Here is a 15,275-nt window from a genome sequence, read left to right as displayed (position 1 = left end):
TAGATCTTCCAGCTCAAAATCCATGTTTGCCATCACCATGTGGGCCGCACAGTATTTGTCGTGTAATGAACGATCGAGCTGTTTGTTCTTGCAGTCCAGGTTATCAAGGTGTCCCACCTTCTTGTCGACCTGAATGTCTTGTTAGTTCCGAATGTCCAGAACATCTTTCTTGCATCAACAAAAAATGTAGCGATCCGTGTCCAGGTTTATGTGGATTAAATGCTCTATGCCAAGTTATCAAGCATAATCCATTGTGTACTTGTCCTCCCGATTATGACGGGGATCCATTCATACAGTGCAATAGAGAAGGTATAATATTTTTCATTGAATAAAATTCGATTTGTGTGTGTGTGTGTGTGAATTACATAACAGAGTTTGCTAATATAGTTCCAGGTTTAAAGAATCCTTGCTTACCATCTCCTTGTGGGCCAAATGCCGAATGCCGTGTACAGGGTGATCATCCAGTATGCACTTGCATGAGTGGAATGTTTGGCGCACCACCAAATTGCAGGCCCGAATGTTTAATTCATCAAGATTGTCCTAACTCTTTGGCTTGCATTCAAAAGAAATGTTTGGATCCGTGTGCTGGTTCTTGTGGATTAAATACAAATTGTACAGTGCAGAATCATCGTCCAATGTGTCTATGTTACGAGGGTTACGAAGGAGATCCTTTCTCAGGTTGCAGTAAAGGTAAATCATTCAAATAACATTTTATTGTGTTTGTTAAGTGTTTTATGTTTTAATGAAATTAAAAATTTTAGTTATCTTACCAATACCGTTGCCATGTGATCCTTCACCATGCGGTATAAATGCTATTTGCAAAGAAAGAAATGGAGTAGGTTCGTGCTCATGTTTACCTGATTATACTGGAGATCCATACGAAGGATGTAGACCAGAATGTGTTCAAAATTCTGATTGTATACCTACGAAAGCTTGCATTAATAATAAATGCAAAGACCCCTGTTTAGGTGCATGTGGTTTAAATGCTCAGTGCCATGTTTATAATCATCAACCATCTTGTAGCTGTTTGTCTGGATATACTGGAGATCCATTAAAATCATGCCACGAATTCGTTCGTGGTACGTATAGTCACGTTCAAATAATATATATAAATATTTAGAATATATTATATCATTTCAGTTAAATATGTTATTATTTTTGTATAGATGTTCCAAATCCAGAAGAACCATGCAATCCATCTCCGTGCGGTCCTTATAGTAATTGTCGTGTGATAGATAATCATGCCGTATGTTCTTGCCAACCAGATTATGTTGGAAGTCCACCTTCGTGCAGACCAGAATGTGTGGTTAGTGCAGATTGTACTCAAAATACAGCCTGCATCGAACATAGATGTAAAGATCCATGCGTGGGTACATGTGGATTGAATGCCACTTGTCAAGTAGTCAATCATAATCCAATATGCAGCTGTACATCTGGTTATACAGGAGATCCATTTTTCGAATGCGTCAAAGAAGGTAATTTTTCAACTTTTCTATACACCTGTGTGCACGTATTATTCGAAATATAATAATCATATGATTTTTATCAATAGCTAAATCACCAGAACAAAAGCCGAGCGATAATCCATGCATTCCTTCGCCATGTGGACCTAATTCTCAATGTCGTGTCATTGATGGATTCCCAGCATGTTCTTGTCTACCAAACTTTGTTGGTAGAGCACCAAATTGTCGTCCAGAATGTGTAATAAATGAGGGATGTCCTGGTAATTTGGCATGTCAAAATGAACAGTGTGTTGATCCTTGTCCTGGATCTTGCGGAGTAAACACGTATTGTAACGTTATTAAACATAATCCTATTTGTATTTGCAACGCTGGATACACAGGAGATCCATTCACAGAATGTACTCCTATCATTGAAAGTAATTATTCATTATTTTCGATATTTTTTAAAAATTATAGGAATCAAATATTCTTATGAAACTTTATTTTTATAATTTCAGAACCAATTACTACCGAACAACCTCGTACACCTTGTAATCCATCACCTTGCGGTGCAAATGCAATATGCAATGAAAGAAATGGAGCAGGATCATGTACATGTCTACCTGAATATATTGGCGATCCATATATCGGTTGCAGACCAGAATGTGTAACAAACAATGACTGCGATCGTAATAAGGCTTGTCTAAATAATAAATGCGTGAATCCATGTTTGAATACTTGTGGCATAGAAGCTACTTGTAGAGTGGTCAATCATGCACCAGCATGTTCTTGTATATCTGGATTTACTGGAGATCCATTCAGTCGTTGTACTCCAATAGAAACAACATCTCCATCGATACCAACAAATCCTTGCGAACCATCACCTTGTGGTCCAAACAGTAATTGCAGAATTCACAATGGCCACGCAGTATGTTTATGCCAACCAGGATTTATTGGAATACCTCCTTCGTGTCGTCCGGAATGCAGCGTCAGTTCTGAATGTTCGCAAAACAAAGCATGCATTGATAATAAATGTACAGATCCTTGTCCAGGAACGTGTGGACAAAATACCAAATGTTTCACAGTAAATCATAATCCTATTTGTACCTGTGCAACTGGATATACGGGTGATCCATTCTCCGGCTGTTTACTCATAGACGTAAGATCACCACCGACTGTAGAAAATCCATGCGATCCGAATCCCTGTGGACCAAATTCTCAATGCAGAGTTATAGGATCACAACCGGCATGTTCATGTTTGTTGAACTATATCGGACGTCCACCAAACTGCAGACCAGAATGTACAGATAATTCTGAATGTTATAATACTGCAGCTTGCATAAATCAGAGATGTAGTAATCCGTGCCCTGGAGCATGCAGTGAACAAGCAATATGTAATGTTCAAAATCACGTTCCAATTTGCACTTGTCCTGACGGTTACGAAGGTGACCCAAGCTTAGGTTGCATACTGTCTTCTTCTCCAAGTAAATATTATAATTAATAAGTAAATTATTATATAGCATTTGGAAGATATTTTTTAATGTGGTTAATAATTTATATAGCAACTGGAAAAACTATAATAAATCCTTGTATACCAAATCCTTGTGGACCAAATGCACAATGTCGAGAAAGAAATGGCGCGGGAGCATGCATTTGTCCATCTGATCTAATTGGCGATCCATACGACAACGTGAAAGGATGTCATAAGGAATGTGAATCAAATACTGACTGTGCGCCTCACCTGGCATGCATTGGATTTAAATGTTCTGATCCATGTCCCAATACGTGTGGTGTTTTGTCTGTATGCAATGTCCAAGCACATGTTCCAGTTTGTACTTGTCCACCTGGATATACAGGAGATCCATATTCAGCTTGTGAAATAGAACAAATACGTAAGTATACATGTAACTATATTTTTAAGATTCATTCATCGAATTTTTCAGATATGTAATAATTTAAAAAAATTTTTTTCAGGTGCTCCACCGTTAGATCCATGCTCGCCATCACCGTGCGGACCTAATAGTAAATGTCGGGAAATCAATGGTCAAGCTGTTTGCACGTGTCTACCAGATTACAAGGGTGTACCACCATCATGCAGACCAGAATGTGTAGTTAATGCAGAATGTCCACAACATCTTGCATGTATAAACAATAAGTGTGCGGATCCTTGCCCTAATAGTTGTGGATTGAAAGCACAATGTACCACGAAAAATCATAATCCAATATGTATTTGTCCTGTTGGTTTCACCGGTGATCCGTTTACCTTGTGCTCTTTTGGTAAGTAATAAAATTTATATTTTATGTTTTATAAGATGATAATTATTTAGTATATTTAATATATTTGTTTGTTTCAGATGAAACCACTAAACAAGTTACGGAACGTCCACCGTCTTGTAATCCATCTCCATGCGGTCCAAATTCACTTTGTCAAATAATATCTGGAAGTCCAGCATGTTCCTGTCTTCCAAATTACATTGGCGTACCTCCGGAATGTCGTCCAGAATGTATCCTAAGTTCCGAATGTAAGAGTAATCTTGCATGTCTCAATCAAAAATGTCAAGATCCGTGCCCAGGATCGTGCGGTGTCAATGCACAGTGTCATATACTCAATCATATACCAGTTTGCACATGCATTGAAGGTTTTACTGGTGATCCTTTCACGCAATGCACTACTATACCACCAAGTATGCATTTTATCAGTTTAATAAATATCTCATATATTTTATATCATTATTATTTATATCTACAAATAATATTTTTATTATATTTTCAGCAACCGAGAAACCACAGTCGGGATTCCTTTGTAACAATTTACCATGTGGATTAAATGCCATTTGCAAAGATGGCGAATGCGAATGTTTACCGGGATACGGTGGTAATCCTTACGAAGCTTGTAGACCAGAATGTATTCTTAATTCAGAATGTCCACGCGATAAGACCTGCATCAGAAATAAATGCATTGATCCTTGTCCTGGAACATGTGGCCAAAACGCTGAATGCGATGTTGTAAATCATATACCTGTTTGTTCTTGCATTACCAGTTACATTGGCGATCCATTTGTGAGCTGTCGCTTGCAACCACAAAGTATGTTAAAAATATTTACCATTAGTTATCTAATTTATTTATGTTATGAACGATTGGTATAAAATATGATTTATAAATTCCAGTGCCGGAATCTAAAACGAATCCATGCAATCCATCACCTTGTGGACCAAATAGTCAGTGTCGAAATATCGAAGATCACGCTGTGTGCTCGTGTTTAGAAGGCTACCTAGGTTCCCCACCATCATGTAGACCAGAATGTTTAATAAGTTCAGAATGTCCACCGACTCGTGCTTGTGTAAATAAAAAGTGTACTGATCCATGCTTAGGATCCTGCGGTTTGAACGCAAGATGTGAAGTTATCAATCACTCACCAATTTGTAGTTGTCTACCTGGACAAACGGGAGATCCATTTAAGAGCTGTTTTGTTCAATGTAAGTATACTAATTGAAACTAATATGTTACTCTAACAAATTGTTTTACCTAATTACATTTTGTTGTTGTTTTATAGACCTAGAACCTAAGGATACTGGAAATCCTTGTAATCTTTCACCATGTGGTCCAAACGCACAGTGTCAAATTGTTAATGAAAATCCATCATGTTCGTGTTTACCATCGTACATAGGCACGCCGCCGTCGTGTCGTCCAGAGTGTTTAATTAATCCAGATTGTCCAACAAATAAAGCATGTGTAAATGCTAAATGCGAAGATCCATGTCCAGGATCGTGCGGTGATAATGCAGAATGTATTGTAATAAATCATGCAGTTACATGCTCGTGTACAACTGGTTATACAGGCAATCCATTTGTACAGTGCGTCCTTCGTAAAGGTAAAAATCAATACTTTTTCTTCATTGAAATAATATTTTACAGTTAAATTATATCACGATTAATATTACAGAGGAAGAAATAAATCCATGTGTACCATCACCATGCGGATCTAATGCAATTTGTCAACAGCGTGAAAACACCGGTGCATGTATTTGCATAGAAGATTATCATGGTAATCCATATGAGGGTTGTCAACCGGAATGTATTCTCAGTTCAGATTGTCCAACAAATAAGGCATGCATACGTAATAAATGCAAAGATCCTTGTCCTGGTATATGTGGAATTCAAGCGCAATGTTCGGTCATCAATCACATTCCAACATGTACATGCGTACCTGGATACGTCGGAGACCCATTTGCAACTTGCATACTTCAATCCGAAACAGTGCCAACAACTATCGATCCATGTTCTCCTTCTCCATGTGGACCTAATAGTTTATGTCGTGTAAATAACGAACAGGCTGTATGTTCGTGTCAGACTTCCTTTATTGGAACACCTCCAAATTGCAAACCAGAATGTGTTGTTAATTCTGAATGCCCGTTAAATCGTGCATGTTACAAGTATAAGTGTTCCGATCCATGTCCAGGAACATGTGGAGTAGACGCCAATTGCAGAGTTATCAATCATAATCCTCTGTGTAGTTGTCCGCATGGAATGACTGGAGATCCATTTTCAAGATGTTATACTATTACAAGTAAGCGAAAAAGTTTCATAACGATAATTTCAATTTTTTAATAAATATTACGAGAGATTAATAATATTAATTATTATATTATTTAACAGTAAATTTACCGGCACCCATGGATGGCAATCCATGTATACCAAATCCATGTGGCTTGTATTCCGAATGTAAGATAGTTGATGGTCGAGCAGCTTGTTCTTGTCAAAATAATTATATTGGACAGCCACCTAACTGCCGTCCAGAATGCGTTGTGAATACTGATTGTCCATCGAACCAAGCATGTATCTCTGAGAAATGTAGAGATCCATGCGTTGGATCTTGCGGACAAAATGCGGATTGTCGGGTTCAGACTCATATTCCTACTTGTCTATGTCAATCAGGTTATACCGGAGATCCTTTCACATTATGCTCACCGATTACAGGTATAATATCAATAATATTCAATTTATAACAATACTTTTTCAATTTAATTTGTAATTGTGTTAATTATAATCCTAATTATTTCAGTACAACCAAACATACCTGCTGATTTATGCAATCCATCACCTTGCGGACCTAACGCTGAATGTGATGCAGGCGAGTGTACCTGTTTTGCCAATCACTTTGGAGATCCATACGTTTATTGCCGACCAGAATGCACTATGAATTCCGATTGTCCTCGTGTGAAAACTTGTATAAATCAACGTTGCGTCGATCCATGTCCAGGAACATGCGGTACAAATGCTCAATGTAACGTTGTCAACCATATTCCAATGTGCAGCTGTTCAGCTGGAAATACTGGGGATCCGTTTAGTTTCTGTCGACCATATTTGCCAGATGGTATGCATCAGAAATTATAGTAAAATATGGGATAAAGATAAAGAGTAATATCGTCAATTAATATTGAATATTTTATTTCTTTACAGAAATGGGAAAACAAACATGTTCACCATCACCCTGTGGACCTAACAGCATCTGTAAAATCGTCAACGATCACGCAGTTTGTTCTTGTCAGCCAAGTTTTATCGGTAGTCCACCTTCTTGTCGGCCCGAATGCGTCGTTAGTGCGGAATGTCCTCTAACCCAAGCGTGTCTTAATGGAAAGTGTAAAGATCCATGTCCAGGAACATGCGGACAAAATACAAAATGTCAAGTTGTCAATCATAATCCTATCTGCAGTTGCTCGGAAGGAAATACTGGTGATCCATTTAGCAGATGTTATCCTTTACCAAGTAAGTGTTCTGTTCATTCGATACTTTTCTTTATTTGTCTTAATCCATTATAAACAGATAATTAATTAATTAATTTGTTTACTTTTTACAGGCGTACCACCACCCCCTACAAATCCTTGCATGCCATCACCTTGCGGACCGAATGCTGAATGCCATGTACGAGGTGAAAGTCCAGCGTGTTCCTGCATGCAGAATTACATCGGCATACCACCAAATTGTAGACCAGAGTGTACCATCAATCCAGAGTGTCCAGCTCACCTAGCGTGTATACAACAAAAGTGTCGTGATCCGTGTGTTGGTTTGTGTGGTGTAAATGCTCAGTGTTCTGTGGTTAATCATCACGCGGTTTGTACGTGTCTAGCTGGTTTCTCTGGAAATGCATTCAGCGTTTGTGAAGCTGTTCTCAAGGGTGAGTACATATATTATATTTTCATAACGCTTGCATTATTGTTTAACGAAGAAGTAGATTAGGTAAAATATTATCTTCACTAATGAAACGTGATGAGAAAAATATTAGAAAATTGAAGAGATTTATATACATTATACAATTATTGAAATATTTTTCATTTCAACAGTATTAGAAAATATTTTATATATTTCTATAGTTATATTGTTTCTTTTTAATATTTTACCAATTTCTACTTTTCAACACAGGTAAGTGCTTTGCTTGTGTGCGCAAAAAAAATTTGCAATGAATAATTGTGATGAAAAACAATCTTCAAAAAGGGAAGATGAATCTTTTCAAATGCCATATTAATAATAATAGTAATGACAAATTAATATAACCATGGCATTTACTTAAGTTAAGCTTTTAACGCACAAATTTGAAAATCGAAAAGATTGTGCGAATCCCATAGTCCTTGCGATTAATCAATCAATATATAATATTTCGCACGTTTTATTCATTTAATTGCAATTTACGCAATATTTCTTTTCAATACGAACAAATGCGAAATATGATATGATAAAAAATGGTGGCGGGGCCTAGAAACATTAGGCTCTTAGATGCACTCACCCCTAATGAACCCTCATAACAATGAATGACATGCCCATAAGCGTTTTCTCCATAACCGTAAGATCAACACCACCCTCATTGACAACCTCTGATAGAGCGTACTGATAAAAAACCACGTATAGTTTTAAGATACTTCTCGAATGCACTTTCCCCTTAACATAACAACGTAACCCCGAAATAACTATGCAGGCACCCAATAGAAATCGACCAAGAAAAATGATTAAACAAGTATGGATGTTTCTAGAATTGAAATTAATCTTTACCCACGCTTGATGTATTAACCACAAGCGATAAGATTAAAAAGCTTACTAAAAAAAATTCAACACCAAATAATCGATCACACTGACCCTACCACATGAAGCTACCGAACGAAATATTTATAATTAGATTTAATGTTTTGCTTCTTCAACATTTGCCAATAGCTAAGAAAACTGCACAGCTGAATAAAATATTTAAAACCAAAAAAAAAACAACCAATACGTTGCAACCACCAACGCCTTCTCCGTTCAACGCCATTTTGCACAAGCTTCAAACATGTTCACGTTGCATATATTTTATTTAAATTTACGTAAAGTTTCTCTTTCCCATAGACACCCCGTTAGATATCAGGAAACCATGTGAGCCTTCCCCATGTGGCGCTAATGCGATCTGTCGTGAAAACAACGGCGCCGGCTCATGTTCCTGTATACCGGACTACTTAGGTGACCCTTACCAAGGATGTAGACCCGAATGTACTCAAAATTCCGATTGTCCCTCTACAATGGCCTGTATGACCCTGAAATGCAGAGACCCGTGCCCAGGAACTTGTGGATCAAATGCCAAATGCTACCCCATTAATCATCTGCCCACTTGTACCTGTAATCCAGGATATACCGGAGACCCATTCAGGCACTGTACCTTAGATATCGCCACCCGTAAGCAATATTTCCTTTGTAGTTCTATAAGAAGACAATTTACAACCTTACAAATTATTTTGCTTCAATTTAATTTACTTCACATTAGAGGTAAAAAAAGGAAGCACTTTGTTATCGCAGTATTTATGCTTCTTACACTCTTTGTAGTTTGAATTAATGAATCTTTCTGTTATATTATTTCAATCCACTTATTATTAAAACAAAGTGTAAGAAGCATTGTCAAGAGAATAAGTCACATTTCGATTAAGTGATTTCATTTATAATTGATGATTTACTGTGTTTTCCATACAGCCAGCCTATCAGAATCAAATCCATGCAGTCCATCACCTTGCGGATCAAACAGCAAATGCAGAAATATAAATGATCATGCTGTATGTACTTGTCTCCCAAATTATATTGGCACCCCACCCAACTGCCGCCCAGAATGTATCGTGAACAGTGAATGTTCGAAGGAATTAGCATGCATTAATCAAAAATGTGCATCACCTTGCACAGATACTTGTGGAATCAATACTCAATGCAGAGTTATCAATCATAGTCCCATTTGTAGTTGCAATTCTGGTTATACTGGAGATCCATTCACCAAATGTTTCCCTGCTCCATGTAAGAGAAACAATGTCGGACGACATGAGAATTTTTACATTAATTAGTTACATTTACAAAACAAATTAATTTAATATCGATATTGTCGCTAAAATTTCAGTCGAAATTCCACGAGATGAAATAATACCAAAAGAACCTTGCATACCTTCCCCTTGTGGAATGTACGCGGAATGCAGAAATATCGGTGGTACGGCATCCTGTTCGTGTTTACAAAATTATATTGGATCCCCACCAAATTGTAGGTCGGAATGTCGAGTCAATTTTGACTGTCCTAAAAATCTTGCTTGCATTAAAGAAAAATGCAAAGATCCTTGTTTAGGATCTTGCGGTATAACTTCTCTTTGTAACGTTTACAATCACATAGCAATGTGTCTCTGTCCTGAAGGATTTACCGGAGATCCTTTCAATAATTGTTATCCTAGTCCAACAATAACAAGTAAGATTCAAAGTAAAAAATATAACTTAGTAATGTTTAGATCGATTTTAGTTCAAATCCTAAATGAAAAAACGTATTACACATTTACAGCAGAACCCAGTATCACTGATCTTTGTACAACAACTATATGTGGACCAAATACCCAATGCAACGATGGTATTTGCAAATGTTTAGCTGAATATCAAGGCGACCCTTATATTGGTTGCCGCCCTGAATGTACTTTAAATAACGATTGTCCACAAAATCGTGCTTGCATACGCAACAAATGTGTCGATCCATGTCCAGGAGTTTGTGGTCAAAATGCACAATGCGTTGCATACAATCATATTCCCATGTGTAGTTGTCCATCTAGTATGATCGGAAATGCTTTCGTGCGTTGTTTTGTCCTTGAAGGTATTGTACTTCGAATTTTCTTCACGCTAACTGAAATTCACTTAAACACTTTTTCTTAAGTAAACACGTTTTTACAATTAATATAAATACTTTGACAAAATGAAAATAGATCCAGTGAAGCAGAATCCTTGCGTGCCTTCGCCATGCGGTCCCAATAGTGTTTGCCGCGAAATAAGACAACAGGCTGTTTGTTCTTGCGTGTCAGGATTTCTTGGTGCACCACCTGCATGCAGACCAGAGTGTACTATCAGTTCTGATTGTCAACTAACGGAAGCTTGCAACAATCAAAAATGTATTAATCCTTGTCCTGGTTCTTGTGGCTTTAAGGCCATCTGTCATGTCGTCAATCACAACCCTCTTTGTAGTTGTCCACCGGAAATGACTGGTGATCCATTCGTACAATGTCTTATAAAACGTAAGACATTTTCATATTACTGGAATAGGAATCAGGCAGATATATATATATATTTAAATTTGAGAACGAAATTACAATAATTAAATTTTTTCTTTAGCACCAGAACCTGTTATACCAGAAAATCCGTGCCAACCATCTCCTTGCGGTGCTAATGCTGTATGCCAAGTGATAAATGATGCCCCATCTTGTGCCTGTTTACCAGAATTTATAGGTTCTCCACCTAATTGTAGACCAGAATGTATCAGTAATAGCGAATGTTCAAGTAATTTAGCATGTATAGGACGAAAATGCAAAGATCCCTGTATCGATTCTTGCGGAATAAATGCAGAATGTCGCGTAGTCAGTCATACGCCAATGTGCGTTTGTCCAATCGATTACACAGGAGATCCATTTATTCAGTGTACGAAAGATACACGTAAGTTTGTTTCTAATTCGATTCTTTCTATAATCCCGTTCTCTTTTATTATCAGATAAAAAAAGGATAATCTATATCTTCAATCGATGATCATTTTGCAGTCGTTACACCTGAATTATCACCGTGCGAACCATCACCTTGTAGTTACAATGCAATCTGTAAAGAACGAAACGGTGTAGGTGCTTGTTCTTGTCTACCAGATTACATTGGTAATCCTTACGAAGGTTGTCGACCGGAATGTATAGTTGATACAGATTGTTCACCCAGTCTCACTTGTATACAATCGAAATGTCAGAATCCTTGTCCAGGCACTTGTGGTCAATTTGCTGAATGTCAAGTGATCAATCATCATCCTTCTTGTACTTGTATCTCTGGATACACTGGAAATCCTTTCCATTATTGTACCAAATTCGGTAAATACTCTTCTTCAATTAATGAAATTTTTTTTGTTTAACCATGAATAAATCACGAGGTATAGCATCTTTATTTCAATTTTATAGATCAAGAAATAGAATACAAAGATCCATGCGATCCCTCACCTTGTGGACCAAATAGTCGCTGTCGATCTATTAACCAACAAGGAATATGTTCTTGCTTACCAGAATATATTGGTAGTCCTCCAAATTGTCGTCCTCAGTGTGTCATCAATTCAGAATGTCCGGCAAATCGTGCTTGCACGAATCAAAAGTGTGTAGATCCTTGTTTGAATACTTGTGGTACTGCAGCTACTTGTACCGTCATCAATCACAGTCCAATTTGTGCTTGTCAGCAAGGTTTTACTGGAGACCCATTCACAAGATGTTTCCCCTTACCACGTAAGAAAATATCAATTAAAATCATTGATGATAGATAAAGCAGAAATGTTTCAAAAATGTTTTACTCGTTGTTAAATTACTGAATAATATTTTTAGAATCTTTGCCAGCACCTATACATAATCCTGAGCCATGTTTACCTTCACCATGTGGCCCCTACTCAGAATGTCGCGTTATTAACGGAGGTCCTTCTTGTCAATGTTCACCCACTTATATCGGAAGTCCTCCTAATTGTAGACCAGAATGTACAGTGAATTCAGATTGTTCGAGCAACAAAGCTTGTATCAAACAACGTTGCGTTGATCCTTGCTTAGGTTCTTGTGGAATAGGAACACAATGTACAGTTGTTAATCATGTTCCAATGTGTACGTGCCTTCAAGATTATACAGGAGATCCATTTTCGAATTGTTATCCATCTCCAGCACCCTGTAAGAATATTATATATATATATTTTTTTTTCATTTCTACAAATGCCATGACAATAGTCCAACATTATTGCAATGAATCAATTTTTCAGTGCCACCACCAGTTAAAGATCCATGTAATCCAACACCTTGCGGACCAAATGCTTTATGCAATGACGGTATATGCACTTGTTTGGCAAATTATCAAGGAGATCCCTATGTCAGTTGCCGACCAGAATGTGTTCTTAATAGTGATTGTCCTATAACCAGTGCATGCGTACGAAATAAATGTATAGATCCTTGTCCAGGGATATGTGGACGAAATGCCATTTGCAATACCTTCAATCACATTCCTATTTGCAGCTGTCCATCTAAAATGAGTGGTAATGCATTCATATCGTGCGATTTTGTTAAAGGTATGTTATATAAGAAGAAGATAGATAATTTTAGGATCATTTTTGTATCTTCATTAATATACTTTATATTTCGTTAGAACCAGCATCATTAAATCCATGTAGCCCATCTCCATGTGGTCCTAATAGTCGATGTAGACCTATGAATGGTCAAGCAGTGTGTTCTTGTGTGCCAGGCTATCTTGGAAGTCCGCCAACATGTAGACCTGAATGTACAGTTAGTTCAGATTGTCCAAGAAATCAAGCTTGTAGTAATCAGAAGTGCATTGACCCATGCGCTGGAACCTGCGGTCTTAACGTCAATTGTCAAGTTATTAATCACAATCCTGTTTGTAATTGTCCTCCAGACTATACGGGTGATCCATTCACTAGATGCGAACCAATCAGTAAGGATTGCACTTTACATTAAAAACTATAATCGCTTGATTAAAGAGCAGAAGTAAGATTTTGTTTAATCATTAATCTATGTAACTTCTAATTTATTACGATTAACGATAAGAATAAAGCTCTTTAATGAAGATGATTAATAAGAAGAAGAAAATACGAATTAATATGGTCACGTAGTATCTTCTCTTTCATTAGTTACTTCTCCGTTACCTCCGGAAGATGAATGCCCATCTTGTCAATGTGGTCCTAATTCTCTTTATCAAACAATCAACGGTAAATCTTCGTGTGCTTGTCAGCCTGGTTTCATAGGTTCTCCACCTAATTGTAGACCAGAATGTGTTAGCAATAGCGAATGTGCTAGCTCTTTGGCTTGTATTAATCGTAAATGTCAAGATCCTTGTCAGGATTTCTGTGGTTCCAATACAGAATGTCGCGTAGTTAGTCATACAGCTATGTGCGCTTGTCAAATAGGATACACCGGTGATCCGTTTACAGAATGCATAGAAAAACAACGTAAGAATTTGATCATTTATTTTTGTGCATAGTCTTCTTTAAAAATGTGCCAATCATTTATATATCATTTCTTCTTTAGCTGATATTCAACCTGAACCATTATCTCCGTGTTTACCATCACCATGTGGTTCCAACGCTATATGCAAGGAACAAAATGGTGTAGGATCTTGTACATGTGTAAATAATTATATCGGAAATCCTTACGAAGGTTGTCGTCCAGAGTGTACGATCAATTCGGATTGCTCGTCCAATTTAGCTTGTATAAGATCCAAGTGTCAAAATCCTTGTCCTGGTACATGCGGTCAAAACGCCGAGTGTAGTGTCATTAGTCATTTACCAAGTTGCACATGCATATCTGGATTTACGGGTGATCCCTTTAATTATTGCCATCCGCAGTCTCCATCTCGTAAGTTCATTACAATTGTATCGTTTGCATTCATGCGATTGTTTGTTTTTTTCTTTTTTTTTATATATTTGACATACATATTCTTAACGATTCAATGTTTTTTTTTTAGTAATCGTTGTCAAAGAACCATGTAATCCTTCCCCTTGCGGGCCCAATAGTCAATGCCGTGTGATAAACAATCAAGCAGTCTGTTCATGCCTTCCTGAATATGTTGGTAGTCCACCAAGTTGTAGACCAGAATGTGTCTTGAGTTCAGAGTGTTCTCTGAATCAAGCGTGCAAAAATAAAAAGTGTGTGGATCCCTGTATTGGTACTTGTGGCGCTAATACAATTTGTAAGATTGTTAGCCATAGCCCAATTTGCGCTTGTAAGATCGATTTCACTGGTGATCCCTTCACAGTTTGCTTCCCCATGCCAAGTAAGATTACAGTATTTTTTTTATAAGTTACATTTATTATTAACCAGCTAATATACGCCATGAATGTTAATAGAAAAACCATATTTATAAATTACAATTCTTATATATTTGAATATTTTAAAAAGATAGTATGGTTTTTCTAATTTTTAGAATGGCCAATTCATAAGAAATCTTTTCAGAGAATCCAATTGTAACGACATCAATTCAGAACTCATGCGTGCCATCTCCATGTGGCCCATATTCGGAATGCCGCGATATTGGAGGTTTCCCATCATGTGCATGCTCTACAAATTATATAGGAAGTCCACCGAATTGTAAACCAGAATGCACGATTAATTCCGAATGTACTAGCGACAGAGCATGCATACAAGAAAAATGTAGAGATCCTTGTCCTGGTTCATGTGGATTGGGTGCAGTTTGCGATGTGATTAATCACACGCCGGTTTGTACTTGTCCCAATGGTTTCACGGGTGATCCTTTTAATAATTGCCAACCAATGCCAATCCAACGTAAGAATTTTTA

General features: G+C 37.3%; 1 protein-coding gene across 1 annotated transcript in view; it reads left to right on the top strand.

The window, feature by feature from the left end:
• LOC122525418 overlaps positions 1 to 15,275 on the top strand; it is an 86,427-nt gene that overhangs the window by 31,148 nt on the left and 40,004 nt on the right. The window contains 32 exon segments of the mRNA XM_043648206.1: positions 4 to 309; positions 373 to 690; positions 762 to 1,076; positions 1,167 to 1,475; positions 1,553 to 1,879; positions 1,961 to 2,926; positions 3,005 to 3,334; positions 3,417 to 3,719; positions 3,815 to 4,126; positions 4,216 to 4,527; positions 4,611 to 4,919; positions 4,997 to 5,314; positions 5,386 to 6,009; positions 6,099 to 6,419; positions 6,505 to 6,816; positions 6,903 to 7,208; positions 7,300 to 7,617; positions 8,814 to 9,137; positions 9,429 to 9,740; positions 9,841 to 10,176; positions 10,270 to 10,569; positions 10,679 to 10,984; positions 11,082 to 11,399; positions 11,501 to 11,812; positions 11,900 to 12,214; positions 12,311 to 12,640; positions 12,730 to 13,032; positions 13,110 to 13,415; positions 13,612 to 13,929; positions 14,009 to 14,335; positions 14,445 to 14,753; positions 14,933 to 15,262. Of these exon segments, the coding sequence (XP_043504141.1) occupies positions 4 to 309; positions 373 to 690; positions 762 to 1,076; positions 1,167 to 1,475; positions 1,553 to 1,879; positions 1,961 to 2,926; positions 3,005 to 3,334; positions 3,417 to 3,719; positions 3,815 to 4,126; positions 4,216 to 4,527; positions 4,611 to 4,919; positions 4,997 to 5,314; positions 5,386 to 6,009; positions 6,099 to 6,419; positions 6,505 to 6,816; positions 6,903 to 7,208; positions 7,300 to 7,617; positions 8,814 to 9,137; positions 9,429 to 9,740; positions 9,841 to 10,176; positions 10,270 to 10,569; positions 10,679 to 10,984; positions 11,082 to 11,399; positions 11,501 to 11,812; positions 11,900 to 12,214; positions 12,311 to 12,640; positions 12,730 to 13,032; positions 13,110 to 13,415; positions 13,612 to 13,929; positions 14,009 to 14,335; positions 14,445 to 14,753; positions 14,933 to 15,262 (11,052 nt within the window).

This window comes from Polistes fuscatus, unplaced genomic scaffold (genome assembly GCF_010416935.1).
Source record: "Polistes fuscatus isolate 324 unplaced genomic scaffold, CU_Pfus_HIC Scaffold9, whole genome shotgun sequence".
Lineage (NCBI taxonomy): Eukaryota > Metazoa > Arthropoda > Insecta > Hymenoptera > Vespidae > Polistes > Polistes fuscatus.
Note: the sequence above shows the minus strand (reverse complement) of the source record. Positions and strands in the feature narration are given on the sequence as shown.